The sequence below is a fragment of the Neodiprion lecontei genome, chromosome 1, assembly GCF_021901455.1.
Source record: "Neodiprion lecontei isolate iyNeoLeco1 chromosome 1, iyNeoLeco1.1, whole genome shotgun sequence".
Taxonomy (NCBI): Eukaryota; Metazoa; Arthropoda; class Insecta; order Hymenoptera; family Diprionidae; genus Neodiprion; species Neodiprion lecontei.
This window is the reverse complement of record NC_060260.1, coordinates 39,963,996-39,985,515: the sequence shown is the minus strand read 5'-3', so window position 1 is coordinate 39,985,515 and position 21,520 is coordinate 39,963,996. Positions and strand designations below refer to the sequence as shown.

The window sequence follows — 21,520 nt, the reverse complement described above, 5'->3', positions numbered from 1 at the left end:
GCTTGAATCTGTCATGTCTAAACGTCGACTAGAAATATTTTCTAAGCCATTTATTAATTTATTTCCACTAAAAAATTGTATTCCTTTATTTGACATTGGCCTAGCAGAATTTTTTAAACACACCACTATTGATATACAAATGGGCATTGGGTACAACTTTAAATTTTCCTAAAATAGTAACAGTAATATAAAATATGTATACGTTTTAAATTTTCAAGCTTCTAAATTGAATAAATCAGGATTTGAAATGATACTATTCCACTAACTTCATGGATCAGAGTAAAAGAATATTAATTTCAGCTCTGTTGTAGGAATCAAATCACAGGTCGTTCTAGAACAGCGAGATTGGAGAAAAGATAATTTTACAATAACTGTTCACATATAATCTCAATCTCAATCTCAAGTCATGTATATTTTCATAGTATAGTGATTACCGTGTGCGAGCTTGACAATATAGGAATGACCGAGTAAGGTAATAACGAGCTTATTATTGTAGGTTTGTCCCAGGCTGAGATTGTGTATTCAAGTTCGCTGAACACTATTCTACCTTAGAACTTCGCTAGAATGAATTACAAGTGATATTTAAAGTGTTTAAAAAATCTATGAATAATGTGGTCATAAGTACACGGCATTCAAATTTTAGAGCCGGAATTCTTGATAATTCTCTATTTTCAACAGACTCAGACTGTCTCAATCAATTTTGCTATGTACTAATATATTCCGATCCCTAAAATGGTAAAATGTAAATTAAAATATATTTATTTGGTTGGTTTATCTAAATGATAGAATAATATGATTTTCATTGCCTATCACTCAACCGTGTTTTAAGGCACTGGCAACGATAGTTGTGCATAGTTTCAATGTTATTCCACCTCGTTGCTAAGTTAGTCGATTTCATTTTATTGAATGAAATATTAGATTCTTGAAACTTAAATTATGGTGATTTTCTCCGAAAACTCACGTATGTACATAGAAAGTTTCACCTTTCTCTAACTGTGCCATTACAGTGCTCAGGACCTCAAGGCACTCAACTAAGACATAGCACGTATGTACAATAATATAAAAAGTGATTGCACCATTTGCTACATTTGATCGGGACATTTTTACACGATGAATAGAAGATCAGTTCAAATCATCCTAGGTAGTACGCAGTATATTGTTAATACGCAGTTTAATCCGAGTAGAACTTTAGATTAAATTGCGGGAATGACTGAACGATCAATCAATTAGCGGGGTTTTTTCAAACGTAGCTCCATCCAGCAATTGAAGGCAACTTATTTCTTAGTCAGTATTGGACTGTGCTAAAAACAATTTGACTACATCTGAGGTACTCTGCGTGTCGCAATAGCTTGGATCACTCTGCGTAATCTACCTGTTGCTCGTTTCCTCCGAGGATGACGTTTCGACGTACAACAGCCCCACCGACTGAACGCGCAGAGCATGGCTACCCCAAGAGCAATGATCCCTGCTAACAGTCTCCACTGTTCTCGAGTTGTCCACCATCCAGTGTCTCTGATCTCCTCATCGATCTCTTCAAAATCGGTGTTTTTGCCCCCAGAATAACGCGGCACTGCACCGTTCACATTGCCACCACGTCGTCTCGACCAAGAGGAGTCTGAATCTTGGAGCTGAGGAACAGCCACGATAAAACTATCGCCCACCGACAGTAACTTCTGAGACTTGTACAAATTACTGAAAATGTACATTCAATTGACGACTAGTATATACTGTGATTTCACGCGAATTAATTTTTTGTCACTAAAAACGCTTATATCCGCATCTTGGTCATAAATTTTCGTGATATTCACATATATTGGAATGCTCATTTGTCCAAAACTAGCAAGAGGTTTTACTGTAAGTGCAGTTTTTTGTCATTAATGTGGAACGGGAATCACGAAAAAGAATCAAATCAGATTTTGAAAAATTCTTCAGAACAGAATTGATTTGAGCTGCAAACAATTCATCAAGTTCTTTGACATACTTGAGTATCATAAATAATTCTAAGCGAAAAATAAGGAAAAAAAAAATGTAGCCACGTCAAAGTGGAAAGCTTATAGCATAAATTGTGAGAAAATACTCACGCAGGGACAGATTCGTTGAGCGGATACGGTACAGCGAGTAGCGCTACTGGGCACGCTGGTAGAGGTCGTAGTCGTCCACCAGCACCACCGGCATCGACCTCAAGAACTTTACTATGACGACTCAAGTGGCTACCCTCCATCCGTTGAGGTAAAAGTGTCTCTGTCGCCTCCTGATCTTTACTCATCCAATGTTCCCCGTCAACAGAATTTTTATCACGCCTACTCGCCTCTTCAAACACGGTAGGAACATGTCCAGTTGTAGCAAATTCCAATATAGCATCCAACATCCAAAAGCATGCTGCAATAATAAATCAAATTAATCTATCGGTCTGTCATTCTGGCTGGATCGCTTGCAACTGACAATAATGGTTCTCATGGAGTTGTCACAACAGAAATATGTACGATGTGCGAATTAAAAAATTGTACGTTTGTGTTGGTGACTATCATCGATGCAATTGGAATCGCCATAAACGACTAGTCTGCCAGCAATATCTTTCTCCCTGTTCTTTGGTACATTTTGTTCTATGTCATTTGAAATCTCATTGCCGATAGTATCATAGCGATGATCAGTTGCTCTGTGACTTTGAGTCTGGAAAAGTCCAAGGATCGGGACGAGCTCGGGTTGTTTGGCATCACCTTCCAACAGTAGTTCGTGTCCTTGGTCTTTTAATTCTACATGGAGTATTACCCCGTCCTGCGGAAACCTAGAAAAAGTCCACAGTTAAATTAAAAACAATAGTAACACTGGATTGCAAGTGATAATACAAGCAAAATACATAGGTTCAAATTACCTGGCAAGCGTTGTGCCAGATGAAAAGGTGACTGGTGGATGCTGACCGAGCGTGAACTGTCCGTCTCGCACTTCATCGCCAAAGGCTATGCCCCAGTTGGTGTGGAGAAGGTCGTTCAAAGCAGGTACATTGGCACCGCCGGTATCCGGTACCCACCACTGACGTGTGTTTTCGTCATAGAATTTGACTTTCCGCATCACTGTCACGTTGTACCAATCCGCAAATACTACGACGGACAATCCCTCCTCTTCGACGTCCAACTTCAGTTTTGCTACCTGAATTGTAACATTCGTTTGTTTGGATTTTTATACCTATCGTCTGCGTGCAAATAATGTATGCTTTAGGCAATGCACAAGCTGATTTCGGCGCACCTCTTCAGGAAAGAATTCTTCTTCAGAGTCAACGATAAGCAAAGTACCGTAATTCTTGGCTTGAAAGCAGGTCAGAGGGTAACCCAACACCTCTAAGTAATACCCAGCATTTCGCAAATGTTGATACATATCCTTAAAGTTTGTATGTATGTGATCCCCGTTCCAGTCCAAAGGGTCATTCTTTGCTCGTAGATCATCTCTTGGAAAATAGCCAGGTGGGTATCGTAGATTGTGAAATTGATCCCACAGTATTCTCTTGCTAAAATGTGATTACGTTCTTATACCATACAAAATGAAACGATAATTAATAAGCGGAATCCGAACTAGCAGTGTTCATCACGATAGCATGAAATGTTAGCAGTGGGTAAGTAAGGGATGACTGGCAGTAAGAAGGATATTCATTACGAATCTACGGAAAAAAGAAAAAAACTCCGAACTGTCTACTCAATTTCTAGGATCGTAGCCAGGAGAAATGCATGTTATCTAGTAAAACTTACTGACGAGGTGGTGTAGGTATAACTTTTGCCTTCAGCGGTAGATCAACAGCGGATCGTCTGGGTTCCTGTTCACCGTCTCCTGGAGGTGATTCTACAGTCAATGATATGCGACCTGCAAAATGAAGCATGCAATATGTGATTCGAAGAGAAACTTGGACAAACAATTCATCTGCACAATCCCCATACCTTGTGCAACACCCTGCCAATCACTAGCAGAGGCAGGAACTGTTATAGCAACTGCGAGCCACCCTGACCATGGCCAAAGAATGTCGCTGTGAGTCAAGGAGACCTCAACGCGATCACCATTACCGTCGCGCGAGTATGGATGCCATTTAACAGAAGTTACGTGTCCTGACACTCCCAGTCCATTTATTATAGTAACGTTTACTATCGTCGGCATTCCGCTGTGATAAACCGCTTGGGTGCAGTAAGGCCACATGTACTGGCATTCCGTGAGATCTATGTAACTACTCGCCAAAAATTATTATAAGGTATCGTTACTATTTAATTAACCAATATAAATCTGTCTGAGTATTTCTAAGCTGTTACAAAATCGTATATTTTGATCAATAATTTGTATTAGATTGAATATTATCATTGACCTGGGGCTTAGCGTAGCCATCGGCCGATATGATCGTAGGAAATGGAAAGCTCGAAGAAGGTCCAGTCGCCCAGCACCTTGTTCGAACATCCCGACCCCTGGTAGGCGTCGCGCTGATCCCAAAAGTGCCTGCTTCATGCTCGCAGGGGTCACCTTCTATGTGGAACAAAAGAGATAAGAGAAAGAACTTGTTACGCTATTTGATAATAAGCAAGAAGACATAATTACGAGAAGCTATTAAATATATGACGTGAATTATCGCGCATACGAAAGAAAAAAGGTGATAAGAATGTGCGGAGAATAGTGAAGATTGACGCATTGGTCTACGAAACTGTCCTTAAACACCATTAACGCAACATGAATAATAATTCAAGAATTTCGGTGAAAACTAACCTTTTGATTATTGCCGGACTGACTTGATGCGGAATTTGATGTTAAAAAACCACTAGCCAGCAGAGCCACAGCCCCAGCAACTACTGGGCTAGCAACCGAGGTGCCGGATAAAGTGCGGCACCCACTCTGCAATGCGGACCCTCGCACTCCTGATCCATACGTGACTAGATCAGGCTTCACTCGCCCATAACCCGAGGGTAATTCCCATGTTGTCATGCCACGTGACGAAAACCTTGCAATCTGATCGTCCCAGTTTATGCCACCTACTCCTATAACATCCATCTGATCTGCTGGATTGTTAAGTGTTCTATGTAAATAAAATGGATAATTATTGGCATTGGTGATTTTTGATAACTGCATCAAATTTTTTACCTCAATAAAAATATATGCACGAATTTTTACCCATATAAAGGACCGTCGTTCCCGATTGCTGAAACCATTATCACACCATTCGCCGTCAACTCCCAAACTTTGTCAACAAAAGGGTGATCCATAAAATCTGGACCTCCGATACTGAGGTTGAGGACAGCTATTTTGGCGAGAATGGCGTAGTTGAACGCATCAAGAAACCACGATGTATAGGAGACTTGAGCGTTAGTGAATACCCTGAATATGTGTAGTTCAGCGTCTGGTGCAAAGCCTAGACAGTCACGTGAAACCGAAGCTATTACACCAGCCACAAACGTACCATGCCCAAGACCGTCTTCTAAAGTTTTTTCGTTTGTCCAATTTGTTCGTTCCTTAATTTTTTTGAAGTGTGGATGAGTAGCAGCTAAACCAGTGTCAAAGACAGCCACCTGCCGTATCAAAATTCATGATCGATCAACATATATTGCTAAGTAATCAGAGAGAAGTTGCCCTGACTTGAATCAAAAGCCATAGGAGGATAAATCGGGTAAAAATGCATTTTACCAATATCATGAATTTTTTAAGCTAAAAATTTATCCATTGCGACTGTAAAAGTTCTCAACTTCCTCAATAACATATTGAACTTTCCAACGAATCGGTCAAGTCAATCCTGAGGAAAAAATTATTTTATATCTTTTAGTTTCCGCTCTTTGTTCTTTCAAAAACTAATTGCCATTGGAGTTTATACTTTCACGCTTTTAGTATTTTAATAGTACCTACTTATCCCTAAAATATCGTCAAAATATTCACAAAGGGCATTTTTACTCTGCTTATCCCCCTATGGTGTTTAAGGATGATGCACACCATGTTCGTCTGTATCTTATTTTTTGACAAACTAGTAACAAGTATTCATCAAAGTCTACCTTTATACCATGTCCAGTGACACCCATTCCCCACAGTGCATCCGCTTGTAGAATGCCGGTGATTTGGCGAGGAATCGCACGTAGAAGTCGGCGGTTAGCATAACGTGCCGCTGGTTGCCAGAACTGGTTGTTCTATAATGGATAAACTGAAGTGTAGAATTTTTCTATTTCTGTATATTATTAAAGTTTATCTTTGATATTGAAATTCAGAGAATTGGAAGCATTCCTGCTCTTATTCTAATACAGTGTGTTGCATAGGAAAAACACTATTCTCTTGTTTTAATTTTATATCTGAGAAGTTAAAAATTTGTCCAATCAACAGTCAAAAAACCAAAGTTCCAATTAATGTTGTGAGAAAGTGTTACAGGTATATTGCTTGCAACTTACTGTTAGCTATGAATCAGAATGATTGGCAATACTTACATAGCCATTTATTTTTCGTTTAAAGTTTTTATATTCTGGCATATCCCCATCTTCTGTGGTGTTCAGATACTTCAAAGTTCTATGCACAACTCTTTGCGGTGTGACTCTTCTAACCAGAGGATGATCACTCAGGGCGCTGAGTCCATTACGTCTGTCAGTTTCTTCCAATAGAACAACATCAAAATCGCTTGGATATTCACTAGCAGGATTATCTCTAGACAAGATCTGCCAGTGACTGACTCCAGAGGAATTCAAGGCAGCCCCAATATAGCTTTCACGAGTACCTGGTTTATAGTACCCTTTGAAAGCTACAATGTACTCATTCTTTACCACTCGGCTTGAGAATTGGATCCGGACTTCTTGTCCATCCTGCGTACCATTGCATCGAGTAAACTGATCGTGGCAGGGATCATTGGTACCATTTTCTTTCCTTTCCTCTTTCTTGGAATGTTCTTGACGATTTTCTAAGGGTTGAACGATCGACACAATCAGTAAAACTTGGAGCACGAGTAGAAGATTTGTGCGTGGCTTCATACTACTCCTTCCTCTTGTTTGGGATAATCAACGGAAGGCAATAGTTATTTTCTGTCAAAAATTATATCACATTTCGTCGCCGTTGTACAGCTGGAAGAAAAAAAGGAAAATTCAAATTTTTAAACAGATGCACTAGAGATGCCAAGAGAAATATTAAGAATAATCATGAACAGTTTGAATTATATGTAATGAGAAAAAGCAATACTCTCATATCCAGACTTTCAATTATCATACTGGAGATGAGTAAATTCAGAGATATGCGGTTAAGATTCAATTTGTATAATAATCTCATCTGACATTACATAGATCACGTAATATGTACAAACATATTCGATATAAATTTATATGTTTTCAATGAAGTGTTAATAGTCAGTTTAACGTATTCAGTATAAATATGTGATAGAATCGGGCAAAACGTGCAGAGTATGATTTAATGACTTTTAGATCGTGATCACCATGATTTTGTCCGAGTTCCGGTAAGTAAAAAATAATCAAATATGAATTAAACCACGCTCATCTTTGCCCTAATATTTTTAATATTCTTCATATCGTAACCTCACTTTTTTTCTACTGGTATCGTTCTCGTCATACTCAACGTATCAAAGATGTTTCAATTTTTGCGAAATGCGAACATTCTCAGAAAGTAATAACGAGGTGTTGAAATACAACGATATATGGTAACTGCGATGTTATTTTCTGTAAATGTGCATATTAACCAAGCAAATAAATAAACAACTCAAACGCAAATCAACTTCAATCGAAAGCACAATGTTGCTGTAATGATTGATAACGAACAATGTACCGGATTAAAATGATCGAAACTGCACCAGACTGCACCAGATAGCAGCACTCCACCGCGACAGATAATAAACAAATGAGTTAATACCGTTAACAGACGAGTAGCGGACGAGTGCGGACGAGTTGACATGGGTATTTGACGCCTGGTGATGACAACCATGAAAGCATCCTAGAAGTTTTATTTGTTGCAATTTGTCATATATATCGTATGTATATTGTCTACATTCGAAATTTAACAATCTTCTGTGATTATGTAGAATTACATAGACATCATTCATTCTGATCTAAACCTAACCTTAATCTTCTCGATTACAGAACTTATTCCTCTGTGGTTTCGAGAATTGGCGTGGGAATAACTGGAGAAAAAGGTGAAAATGCTTGAATATTATTACATGTCCTAAATCAGAGTCAGCGAATTTTACGGAGATAGCAAACAGCCCTGTTTGTATTTGTCAAAGTGGCAAATGGTTGCAGGGTTTTATAACCCCAAATTGCTCCGATCAAGTATTGCAGCTGATGGATTACTTAATTTCGTGTACAAAAAGCTACTGTTTAAACTTTAGAATCAGGCCCGTTATGTGTTTCTAAGTTTTATTTGGCAACACAGAACCACGCGTCTTTGGCCTTGTTTTCTGTTTAATAATTCACCGTCTTATTTAAAAAAATACTGTGTCGTGATATGAAAGTTATAGCATTGGGTAAGTATAGCTGAGTCCTCGCTATTAACGAAGTGTCTAGTTTGACAAATCTTTAGATTACAGATTGGTTAAATGCTGTATGACTTTCGCGTATACTCGTCATGCTATTTGCAGTGTTGTGATAACTACTAATATCTGTAAAAATCATGAATTTTCCTTCACACGGTACGATTATTATTTCGAATAACATGTTTTCATTATTTGATAACTGATGAAGAAATTGTTGGCCGGGTACTCGGTTGCAGACGTAATATTGTTGTTAGTCAACATGGCCGAGACAACGTCAACACCAATGTGTGTTGAGCCTCATGATTCAACTTCGGAAAATGATGTCATAATGGAGAGTGGTACTTCATTGGCACCAGTAATTATAGAAGAATTGGATCAAAATACCATAACATGGATGGACGTCGACATGACTGAGTTTGTTGAGGCTGAAGCATTAGAAATTCAGGAAATAGGAGATAATAATATGATAAATTCAGAGCAGAAAGATGCGATGGTAACCTCTACAGAAAATTTGATCCCCGAATCTACCGACGACCAGGAAGAATCTGATAGGTTTCATGTAGACGAGGAGGACCGCTTAACAAAGCAATTCCTCAACGGGGAACTAACATTTTCTGAATATTCCTTGAGAATGGATGAAGGAATCGAAACAGAAATTCCTGATATTGAATCTAACAGGTAGGATTGAAAGTGAAAAATTTGTCAATACTTCGAATGTCTCAATGATGAAAAATCAAACAACAGCTCAGATTTGAGAAGCATTCAGATATTAGATCTTTTCATTCAGGTAAACCGTCTCGACAATGTACACACCACAACTTGAATTATTCTATGTTTGATATAAGACTCTCAAATTGCAGAAAAGCTTTTGAAACTGAGCTCGTTGCGAGTAAAAAAATTGGACAGAAAAAGGCACAGAAAACATCAAACACATTACAACAAAGACCAAACCGTAGAAAAAAGCGAACTTTACCAACCGCTTTACAAGGTCTGATGGGTGAAGCTAATTTGAGATTTGCTAGAGGCGAAGTATCCCTCGCTTCGAAAATGTGTATGGAAATAATTAGGCAAGTGACTGAATATTTACTTAAGATTGATGCTCATGACCGTGTAGATATTCTACAGATCCAAATTTAGTTATGTGACGGTCGGGGATGAAATGATGCAATTTTAGCAACCAGTTATATTTTTTCAAAACTACGTTTCACCAAGACGTTTCTTTAATGTAGAAGAAATCACAATTTGTACATGAGAATTTTTAGTGTTGACAAATTTACTAATCTACGTAAATGCCACTGTTTATTGTTTAACCTTATTATTGAAACTGCTGTGAAAAATTAAATTGTTCAAAACTTACATATATCGACATGCCTAAACGTTTGCAATGTTTGTCACCTGATGTTCGAGAAGGAAGTGACTACCCACTTGTCTATACTTACAGGACTGTTTATTTCAACAACTGTCTTTGAAAGTCATACAATTGTTTACATTTGTGTTGGTATGTTGGCCTAATTGCTTACATAACAGTCAGTACAGTTTCTATTGACAATATATGATGTCCGAATAGAGGTGACTGAGATTTTGATGTCAGTTTTTTTATTGACTGTGTTGTTTTTATAAATATGAATAATTTTTTTCATAACCCTCTTATGCCAGTTTGTTTCCTTGTCAATAATCTTTACGTTTTCAAAATCAATTAGTTAACGCATTCAACCTTTATCATAAATTTACGCATAAAATTCACGTATGAAATAGAAGCGAACAATAAAATCAGCTTTCTAAAATTGCATCATTTCATCCCTGACCGTCACTCAACTAAATTTGATTCTGTTGAACATTTACTGTGTGAAAATAATAATTCAATCGTAAGAATAACAAATAATTTTAATGTAATTTTCACAGACAAGTCCCTAGTGCGCCGGAACCATTTCATACATTGTCAATGATTTACGAAAATGATCAGCCAGAAAAATCGTTGCAATTTGCACTGATTGCCGCTCATTTGAGCCCAAGAGATGCTGACCAGTGGATTAAACTAGCTGCATTATCAATGGAGTCCGGGAACATAAGACAAACGATAACATGTTTTACCAAGGCTATACAAGCCAGTCCTAAAGACATAAATTTATACAAGCAACGTGCAAAACTTCAAAATCAAATTGGAGACAAGAAGGGAGCTTTGAAAGGCTACATGAAGCTGCTGCATCATTTAGGACCAGAAGATGGAGCTAATATTCTAAAGTATGCAAAGAGTTTGGCAAAACATTTCATGCAAGAGAACAATAACGAACAGGCCTTGGAAGCCATGGATCAACTTTTCACCAAATGTCCTGACCTCATCACCCTCGAGGAGGTAAATGTGATGACGGAATTGTTAATCGCACTGAAACAATTTCACAAATGCTTGGATATATTGACAAGATATACAACCATTAAAATCACCTACAAAGACCAGAGTTCGATAATTGAAGATGAAGGGAGTGTAACGAAGGAGAATCCCATTATTGAATCGTGTGAATTACCGAACGACGTTGTAATGGACTTGAAGGCTAAATTCCTGATAACCCTCGTTGAATTGAATGAGACTAAATGGACTGATATCTTCTTACCAAGATTCCTCACTGAAGTAGATCCGGAAGTGTCAGGTGATTTGTTTCTAGATTTAGCCGAAGCTTTCATGGGTAAAAAGAAATTTCACAAGGCGCTACAACTATTGGAGCCCTTGATCGAGAGTAAAAACTTCAGTTTAGCGGCAGTTTGGCTGAGACATGCGGAGTGTTGGGTAGGATGCAAAAATTTGAAGCGAGCTGTAAATTCTTATGAGATGGTTAGAGAGCTGTCGCCTCAACATTTGGGGGCGAGACTGGAACTTGCCAAACTTTACAAACTTAGGGGACAGTTCAACAAAGCTATAGAAGTATTGAAACAAGATCCAGAAACGGATCTGTTAGATCCTGGAGTGGTTTACCAAAGAACGGTACTACTCCTGAAAGTTAAACGCTACAATGAATATTTTCAATCTGGAATGCTTCTACTTTCAAGACATTGCGTTTCTTTGAGGTCAAAAGCTGAGTTGATAACATTGACCAAAGCCACAGGAGTAAAACAACGCCTCGATGCCCTCCAACTTTATCGCTTATCTCGCGGGGAAACTTTTGAGGATGAAAATGCTCCGTGCTTCAGAGAGGAGAATCAGCCAAGTCTAAGGAATGAATTCTCATTATATCTACAGATGTGCCAACTGGCCTGCAAAAAAAAAAGACAGGGTTTGTTTCAAAGATTGGCTTTTGGTGCGATGACGTCGAAAAGATTTGAAAAAAAGAGTTCTCACATCACATTCCTGTGTTTAATATCTTGCATACACAATAACGATTCGTATCATGGATACAACATTGTCAGAGAATTGGTCAGAGTTTGTAGAAGATCAAATTCATGGAATCTGATGAATATCATTATCCAAAGGGCCGAGGATTGCAGACACAATAGGTTTATCATGAGGCTATTAGGAAGGGTGGAAGGTTTTTCATACCTGCATCTTCTGCATGCCAACAACTGTCTGGTCTCGGGAACATACAAGTATGCTCTCAATGATTACGTATCTCTGTTCAAAGTCGAGCCCAGTGCGCTCCTGGCACTATTGATCGCTGTTACACTTTTGCAAATGGCTTGTCAAAGGTTTTCTGTTCAAAAGAATCAGCTTGTTATACAAGGTACACGCAGCTATAAGTTCATCCTTTTTATACTAGTTAGAAAATCAGTTTATCGATCTTTGAAAAGATGCTTAAATAACCCGTCCTTTCAGCTCTTGCCTTTCTGACGAAATACTCACAGATGCGAGGCAAAGGCGGTGAACACGAAACTAGCTACAATACAGCTCGAGCTTTTCATCAACTCGGTCTTTTGCCGGCGGCCATTCACCATTACAAACTTGTTTTGGAAACACCTCCGCCTATTCTCGTTTCCCAAAAGCCGCATCTTTTGGACCTGACACGAGAGGCTGCTTTCAATCTTCATCTTATTTATTTGGATTCAGGAAACGAGGACTTGGCCCGAATGTATCTGGAGGAATACATTACTGTGTGAAATATCCGTTGTGTGTTGAGTTATTTATAAAAATGTGATAAGAAATAAAGAAGAAAATAAATGAACAATCAAAGCATTTCACAACGATTTTCCATATCTACCCCCTTCTGTTCTGTATGTGTATGTATGTATCACTTAAAGTCACAATGTACTTATTGTATTCAAGATAGTTTAATAAAATTTTGGATCGTGTACCGATCAATATCTGATGTGGACTGATCCACAAACTACGCTGCTCTACAGTAATAAAAAAAACTTGACGCATTTCTTTCAGCAATTATTTAAATTAAACTATTTCAAATAACATTTTTTTTGCAGGACGATGACGCTTACATTTGCCTCAAAAGTTAAATTCATAGAATTTTGTATGATTCTCGATGAAATCTCCAAAGCGCAAGCTGCCACAAAATCTAGCCATTTGGAATATTTGATCAAGCAATGTCGCGAATTCAGTGAGAAATTGAAAAAGAAAGATAAAGAAGCGGTAAGTGATTTGATCGATAAACGAAATACAGTTTTGTTACAAATTAATAAAATTTGTGAATACATGGATTCCGTCACATTCAAGGACACTTCATTTTTTCCAATACTGAGGCTGCTCCTGCCACAGCACGATCGTGAGCGTGGGGCTTACGGTCTGAAAGAGACAGCTTTGGCAAAGTTATATGTACGAGTCTTAGCTCTTGGACAGACTAGCAAAGATGCTCAGGAATTACTGCACTACAAGTAAATTCCCTTTGTATTCACCTCGATATCCAAGATGAATGTCAATATGATGTATGCTTCTATTTTGAATTCATAAGAGTATCAGTGTGTTTTTAACACGTTTCGTTATTTGACAGAGTTCCGATATCTGGAAAGCAAAGCGGTGGAGACTTTGCAGAGATTGCATATTCAATTTTGTGTAAACGTGTTCAAATTCAAGAAAGTTCAATGACTGTTGAACAAGTAAATACGATTCTAGACAATATTGCTGAGAAAAATGCCAGCAACAGCAGTAAAGATGGAGAATTTCAACAACTTATTCAACAATTAAGTGCTGTTGAGCAAAAGTGGCTGATCCGGATTCTTCTGAAGGATTTGAGAATCGGACTTTCGCAGAAAAAAATTCTAAATGGTTTGTCGATGTCTACATACTTTTTTGACGTATAAAAGTAAAATGTTGAATTAGACTGAGAGTATAATTTTATTCTCAATGGTCCTCTAATGAAAGTTATGTACTTGTTCCCATAAAAATATTGCTGTTTCAGCCTATCATGCAGATGCAGTGAAACTGTTTGACGTATCAATGAGCCTCCGTGATGTATGTGACAAGTTGCAGAACACAGGCATTGGAATAAAGTATCAAATAGAAATTTTCTCCCCGTTCAAGCCAATGCTACTGGAAAGGTGTAAAATCGATGATGTTGGTAAATTTTTTACCAATCAAGAATCATATTTGATGGAGACAAAGCATGACGGGGAGAGATTTCAGTTGCACATGAAAGATGGCCAGTTCAGCTATTTTTCCAGGAACGCATATAATTTCACAGAAGCATACGGCAAATCTAAATCTTCAGGTAAGCCTCGGTTCATTTTGGTGTACCTTAAATAGCCGTAAACAGCAAGATCTCAGTTTTGTTGATTTTATCCAGGTTTGCTAACTGGTAAAATTGCGAAATTGTTGAACCCTTCTTGCCGCTCCATCATTATGGATGGTGAAATGATGGGATGGCACAAGGTTCACCAGAGATTTGGATCCAAAGGAATGAGTTTTGACGTGAAGAAAATGACACCGACGAGCACACACCAGCCCTGCTTTATTGCCTTTGACGTGATCATGTACAACGAAAAGCTCCTTGTTGACGAACCTTTAACGGAACGTCTAAAGGTGCTGAAGGAAGCTTTCGTCGAGGAAACGGGTGTCTTAGTCCGAAGCCAAACGAGACTAGTTAGCAGCAAGTATGAAAACAAATATTATATTTCAAACGACAATTAAAAGCAATTGCAACGATTGAACTGCAAAGATAGTAGACTGATTGAACCAACATTTCATTCAGAGTTGAATTACTGGATGCATTTAACGAAAGTATGGATACTTTTGAAGAGGGAATTGTTCTGAAGAAATGTAACAGCACTTACAAACCAGGTGTTCGTGTGGGTAGCGATTGCTATAAGATAAAGGCAGAGGTAATGTCTCCCTCACAGTGAGTGTATGCGGGCTGATACAGAATGAACGAAACTACTAAGCTTCATAAAAATTTAAAAATATTTTACAGTATTCTGCTGACCTTGTTGAAGATATGGATTTAGTTATTGTCGGAGGGTATTACGGTGAAGGGAGAATGAGGGGCCGCATTAACAGTTTTCTTGTTGCGGTGGCGCTTTCTCAAAATCCTGAAACAATGAATGACCTCAAGTTTCACGCAGTCTCTTCGGTGCGAACTGGAATCAAGGTAGAGGCGTTCGAAGAATTGTTGTTGACATTGAAACCTCATTGGGTTAAGAAATGTCCTGACAATGTTGTTGGACCAAAGGTAATGCTCTATTCATGGATATTTCTACCATCATTGTATATAAATGGATTATGTTAGATTCAATACAAAAAATTCCATGTGTCGATCTTTGTGAAAATATCTTTGGCTAGTGATCTTTGGCTGATCATGAACAGACTCAAACATGTGGATATGATGTAATTTTAGAAAGACCCTCCTAATTTGTGGATTGAGCCAAAAAATTCTATAGTCTTGAAGTTACGTGCCACAGAATTGGTGCGGTCAAGCTCTTATCCAACTGGTTACAGTTTAAGATTTCCTCGGGTTGTCGCAATCAGAGGACGAGATGAGAAGAGTTGGCGCGAATGCTGCACAACAGAGGAATTCCACTCACTTATAAAGGTAGAGTTATCGGAAAAGTTTCACTACGACAATTAAAAAAGGTTTAACTCTGTTATCGATTGGTATTTGTTTGATGCAACTCTACAGGGTCCTGGAGTAATTCAAAAGCTAACAAAACGTCATGTAACCGAACACGATGTTATGGAACATCTTCCAGCAATATCTCCAAGAAAGACGAAAAACAGAACTATCACAGTTATAAACTACAATCCTTGTCCGACGACCGCTGTCTCACGTATCAGTCGACTGTTAGATGACAAGGAGATCTGTGTTGTGAACGGAAACAACGAGATCTCCAAGGAGGACGTTGAAAAAATTGTGCGTGAACATGGGGGAAGTATAGTACAAAATCCTGGCGGAAAGACTTTTTGCGCTATTGTAGGAAATGCTAACAAGGTATGAATATCATATTGCAACATCGATCTGCTGCAGTGATCAGCATATTGTACTAATTAAAAATCTTTCAGCTTAGAGTAAAAAACATGATACAGGGTCAGAAGTACAATGTTGTTAAATTAGAGTGGCTTTTGCGTGCTACAAGACCAGAAAACTTTGCAAGCCTCCAGCCTTGGCTCCCATGGGAACTGTTGTTTGCTACTGAGTCAACCAGAAGCCATATGTCAACAGTTTTCGATGATACATATGATAGTTATACGCAAGATACGAATATAGATGATTTAAAACGGTCTTTGGAACGAGCTGCAGAATTGGTAAACTATCAACTATTCAGCTATCATTTCCTGTGTAGGTAAAGTCCATAAGCATAAAGAAAAGTTCGTTTTCGTGTTGCTTTGCAGGCAAAAGATTCGCAGTTGACAAACGACCAGTACAAGGAAATCGACAGAGAGCTGTTTGGTCATGAAACATCACCGTTCTCAGTGTTTCGTGGGAGCGTAGGATATTTTTGTACGAGCGATAAACAACGAAATCTCGAGTTTCGCTTCATGGGTGGAACAGTTACTGGTATACTTGACAATCACGTGACTCATATCTTTGCCTTGAAGAACAGCAACATTCCTGCAGAAATTAGAAGGCTCGAGGCTGGAGAATCGGCGACAAAGGTTCTCGACGAGCAATGGATAGCGGACTGCTTTCGCGAACGAAAATTGCTCCCAGAGGACGAGTATTCGATCCACCAAAATACCACGAACAGCTGTTAGATTTAGTAATATTTATTATATACTAACTCGAACGTTTTGTCATGATGGAATATCCTCACGATTTTCAACGCTGACGTGTTCGGCTGAAGTTTTAACAGTCGTGATACTTTTATACAAATTGTTTACACACTTTACCGATGTTATGCCAAAGTGTAACAACGGAAATAAACCGATTACGCCATATTCGCGTTTGCTCGCTGTTCCAAGTCGCCGCGGATGCCGTATTTCTCGGGTCTCGGTTCTCTCCGTGACGGATGAGAAACTAGAAGCTGTCAGAAGTGAAACGAACTGACAGCCGACAGCTTGCTCGGTTAACATCTTCCCTACGGAGACTTTCGAAATATTACTGCTCCTTGCAGTCGCTCAAGCCGTTCTTTCTCAACCTACGGAATGCGTGCAAAATTTAATGAACCCGCAGCTGCAATGTCTTCTTCACAAAGAGAGCCTTTCAGAGATCTTCACCGCGCGATAAAAAGACGGTGAAGTAATCAACACCGTGAAATTCACGTCTTCTTGATCGACCAAAACGTGATAGATCTCCGGTCTCTAAGTTATCCACGGCATCTACGTCGAGTGTTTCGATTAATTTATTTACAAATTCAAAATCCCATACCACCCAAAGTCTCTAATGATTAAGAATTGTTTGATAAAAATGTTCAATTCAAATGTTCCGAAGAATTAATTTTGATTTTCTATTTCGTTGTATCAGTAATGAAGTACGCAAAAATGAAGTGTGTCTCGCGAAATTAATGAAACGGAAAAGCTACTCTATAGATCGGGCATTCACGTACCATTCGATATCAATGTATACGTGTGTACAAATGTAAACCCAGGCCGGTTAGTTACTTTGCGGGGATGTCGTTATTATTGTTATAACTGTCGCCGTCTCGTTAGTAAAAAGGAGGAGCATTATTCGTTCTCTTGGCTTGAGTCGCGACTCCTGGTCGAGATTTTAGACATAATAATATTAATGTACGAATATGAGTGATGGATTTGGTGCGGTTTAGACATGGCCTAGCCTCGCGACTCACGGTCTACTTATAGACGCGTCAACCTCACCTCCAACCAGACGCGTATTAATTGAGTCTCCGCAGATTTTTAACTTCTCTTCCAACCCGCCCCCCACAACCAGAACCGTTGACACTCATCGAAATCTAATTTTGTGCCAAGGTAACTGTACGAATTGTAACGGATTACTACATAATAAAAAAAACACTAGCTGGATTGATCGAATTCAAAAATAATACGAAAACTTTCGCTAATGGACTGCTGCTATCCCCTCTATTTCCTTCTTTGTTTATCAAGGATGAAGATGAACGTAGATTATATTCGCATTCCTAAATTTTCACCATCCGTTAGCCAATTTAGAAATTACACGTGTAATCTTACCCCAGTTTGAGCTCAATGTTTCACGATTAGTGTGTCTTTATTTTAAAGTTACTGAGGTAACTTTCTCCTTTTGCATACTTTAGAATTTCATCTATTGATCTAATCGTTAGTTGTACTTTTTCAAAAAAATTTTCGATCTTTGATGTTAAAATGATTTTTACTAACAATCACAGCACGTTTTCTGTTTTTTTTTTTCAGAATTTTGATTTACAGTTTCATTAGTAATTATTTCGACGATTTTGCTTACGATAAATATTTTCATTTATTTTTGGTGAGGTAACTGTGTTTTTTAAAGCGTTCGTTATATGCCTTCGATTCGTTCGATTTCGAATCTGAGTTTTCACTTCAATATGCGTAGTTACAAATTATATTGTTGAAAGTTAATATTTACACGTAAAAATAGTTGCTCGTCGGTTGGAAGCCGCGGTACTCGAGTGATATGGGTAATTATCGCTACGCACTGGTGTATGCTTGTTTTTCTTAATGCCAGTGATCTGCGACGGCGATTCCCTCCGCGATGAACCCGATTTGATCCTAGTTACGAAACTCAGCTCGACGCCGGAGCTTTCAAGTCCGCAATCCAGACATGGCTGGACATTACCCGCTTGACTGTTAGAAACCTAAAAATTGAGAGAAAGACTGATACAACGATTTATTGTAAATTTAAAGAGTTTTCAGTTAATCGAACTATGTTCATCTTGTACTCATATCGTTCGAAATGTAACTATAATTTTGAAAATCGAACGCAACAGCGATTTCGGTTGGGATACATGGACCGTGTTTGATTCTTCTTACATAATATCGTACTAGATAAACGGTGGTGTGAATATACTCTGACGATGAGTGCAGAAGACGCGCCTTCGAAACGAGACCGCTGTATAATCAATCACCGGAAACAATACATTTTTTGTTTATAGAAATCGAATCGTGAACTAACTTTGGTTCGCCTCTCCTCGACGTCTCCGCGTCGAACCAATCTCGGTATCTTCGAACAGGGTGGTCCCGACTCCGGTTCTAGCGTCATCTCTTCTGATTCAACTTCCTTGAAATACTCTAGGCGTGTTTTATCAAGCGTTCCGTAAGCTCGTTCGCTTTTGTACTCCGCCCTGGTGTATTTTTTGCCACAGTACTTTTGATTCGTAGCTTTCCCGCTGCAACTCGATCGACGACGATCATCTCGCTTTGCGCTGGCTCCTAAAATTTCAAATTTTCCCCTCGGGTCTACGCACTTCTGATTCCGTAAACCGTCGGAAAGTGCTGCTTTCCCGAAACGATTCCGTCCCATCGAGCGAGGCTCGTTCTCGTCAGAGTAAAATTCGGAATCTGTGCGGTTCCCGGATTCCCACGAATTCGAATCCTCGATTTCAACCGGGGTTGAAAGGTTCTCCGACTCGTCAGAGCCGTCCCAAAGCTCGTCTGGAATCGTTGTTGGACGATTTGTCGAATCGTAGTCTGCTTCATCTGTAGAGGATGCTAGTTTGTTTTCAGATTCCAAACCCATTCTTTCCACGTCCACGTTTACGGTTGGAAGTATACAGTAGCTTTTTTGATCCAACTGATTCAACCTGACGATCTTAGTTTCAGAATTATCCCTGCGCTTGTTATTCGCCTGCTTTTCCACGCAATCATCGTCTTCCGTGAGTGTAAATGCATTTTGGAACAAAGTGGAACTCGGCAAACTGGAAGCGCTGCTCAATGCAGGATTGGTTTCTTTCTGTTTCTCAGCGCTACAACCGTCGCCAGTGAGCAAATCATCGTCGCTGTTACGTTGCCAGATGTGATCGGTGAAAATTTTATCCTCATTCGAATCCCAACGCATCTCCGATTCTATTTTTTCGTTCTGCAAGTCTTCCGGGACCTGGCAATAGGAGTGGCTCACATGTTTCGAGACAGGATAATCAGTCTCCTTGTTCCGTGCAACAAGTCTGACCAGTCCGTCCTTCAGAATTCGTGAAATTTCGTAAATTCCAGTAGCCACTGTCTGCATAATCGAACTTTGACTTGTCCGTCTTGTTTTAGGCGGCCGATATAAGGCGTCTAACGAAACTTCGTAATTATTATACTGACGCAGGAGACCCGGCAGCATGCGGGATCGGGACGAGCAGATTTTCTTTCTCGTTAAGGTATTTTTCTTGTGCCTTGCGTAACGTGCTGTGGGAACGTGAAATTTTCGCATGTCGTTCAAAGCCTGCTGATCTAAAAGTTGTGAGTGAAAAACGGGCTTTTGGCAGAAGGAGAATCGACCATTTTTTGTGTGATCGTTGACGACCCCGAGTAGCATCGAATTGCTGGGAAAAGCTTGCGGATGATCGTTATAAATTGTTTGTGTTTCTTGCTTAGGCATGCAAGCATCGTTCCAGCGTCCGCATTTCTTACAGACAGGGTTGACCACCCCGTTCGACAGCCAATTGATATGTTCTATTTCATCCTCGAGTGTTTCTTCGGTTTGATTCTCTTCCTCCTCAATCACATCTGGCATTGTAGTAGCAGCCTCACGAAGCCAATCTTTATTCCGTAAATAATTTACCGCAGTCTTTTTTGAGGGCCGTCTAATGCACTTAACAGAAAAACGCTCGGGTCTTCTGCATGTGTCACTTAGAGCTGCAATTCGCGACGTTTGATCCTGTTTCACCTAACATGGAAGAACATCGGTATATAAAGTTGAAGTTTCGGTACATTAATTATGCATTTCAAATCGGTATACCATAAATTACCTCGTAGTTGCTGTGCCGCGTCATTAAAGATCCTGTATTGCATTTCCAGTGCCACGATGGAGATTTGGCTGCAAAAAAAAAAAAAGAAATAAGTATATACAAACAACACTTAGTCGTGTACATAAAAGGTTTAGAAATAAAACATTGCCTGTTACAAAATTGATGAAATCTATCTACAAAAAGAGTGCAATATATACTGCTTATCAGCTTTTCAATTTTCAACAGGTAAGATATTATATACCGATTTCATCGTCGTTTTCTTGAACAGCAACATTCAGCGGCGTCAACAACGATTGATGATTTTCGATTCTCGGCCCCGTTCTCGTCGAAGTCTTCAGGCCTGAAATTCAAATTTGAATCAATGATCTTGACATACACGGTAGAAAGCTTGGATGTAGGTTGAATTATACGTTAACTTGAGATGAAAAACATACGCGATCTTTCTCCGGCATCCGCATCCGTACCGCACCGGATTGCCGAACCTGCAGAACAATAAAACAGAAAATCCAAGAAACAAAGGGTCAAAACCGAGAGAAACGGATGTAATCGTAAAACTTCAAACAGTTGATGTTCGTTGTGCACGAAGTATGCCTTCTAAGTCGAGGCGTGTCACTTTATTACTTGACTGATCTTATTATGGCTACGAAACTGTGTCTCGTTATACTTTTCCTGTACAGATCGTTTCACGAAAAACTCACAATTACCGAAGAAGATATACCTAATATGTAAACAAGAACTTCGGACCAACCGATTGGTAAAAAAAAATTGACCACTCGAAAAGCGAATGTAGACTACTGATGTGGAAGGCTTCGTTATCATATGAAACAGAAA

At 39.1% G+C, this 21,520-nt stretch overlaps 2 protein-coding genes across 8 annotated transcripts; one reads left to right on the top strand and one right to left on the bottom strand.

Annotated features, from left to right (window-relative positions):
* Nucleotides 1–395: 395 nt before the first annotated feature.
* Nucleotides 396–9,912, bottom strand: LOC107217200 (membrane-bound transcription factor site-1 protease). 5 transcript variants are annotated; one of them, XM_015654611.2, is made up of 13 exons: nt 9,825–9,912; nt 6,429–7,052; nt 6,006–6,137; nt 5,137–5,531; nt 4,735–5,041; nt 4,343–4,497; nt 3,927–4,207; nt 3,741–3,852; nt 3,244–3,502; nt 2,873–3,147; nt 2,508–2,785; nt 2,082–2,379; nt 396–1,692 (listed from the first exon to the last, which is right to left on the bottom strand). In XM_015654611.2, exons 2-13 carry the CDS (start codon nt 6,960–6,962, stop codon nt 1,317–1,319), a joined length of 3,402 nt encoding a protein of 1,133 aa, XP_015510097.2. In that variant the 5' UTR covers nt 6,963–7,052; nt 9,825–9,912; the 3' UTR covers nt 396–1,316. The 5 variants fall into 5 exon arrangements, with proteins under 5 accessions (XP_015510097.2, XP_046597327.1, XP_046597325.1 ...); XM_046741371.1 differs by having other exon boundaries at nt 4,343–4,494; XM_046741369.1 differs by lacking the exon at nt 9,825–9,912 and adding an exon at nt 7,849–7,865.
* Nucleotides 7,830–16,769, top strand: LOC107217202 (DNA ligase 4). Of its 3 annotated transcripts, XM_046741423.1 has the most exons (13): nt 7,830–7,966; nt 8,076–8,128; nt 12,869–13,034; nt 13,119–13,276; nt 13,393–13,667; nt 13,801–14,109; nt 14,185–14,491; nt 14,590–14,719; nt 14,809–15,066; nt 15,232–15,426; nt 15,514–15,822; nt 15,894–16,136; nt 16,224–16,769. In XM_046741423.1, the coding sequence occupies exons 3-13, from the start codon at nt 12,873–12,875 to the stop codon at nt 16,584–16,586; spliced, it is 2,709 nt and encodes a 902-aa protein (XP_046597379.1). In that variant the 5' UTR covers nt 7,830–7,966; nt 8,076–8,128; nt 12,869–12,872; the 3' UTR covers nt 16,587–16,769. The 3 variants fall into 3 exon arrangements, with proteins under 3 accessions (XP_046597379.1, XP_046597376.1, XP_015510100.2); XM_015654614.2 differs by lacking the exons at nt 7,830–7,966; nt 8,076–8,128 and adding an exon at nt 12,543–12,674; XM_046741420.1 differs by lacking the exons at nt 12,869–13,034; nt 13,119–13,276; nt 13,393–13,667; ... (6 more) ...; nt 15,894–16,136; nt 16,224–16,769 and adding exons at nt 8,704–9,145; nt 9,328–9,534; nt 10,370–12,177; nt 12,270–12,626.
* Nucleotides 16,770–21,520: the final 4,751 nt, after the last annotated feature.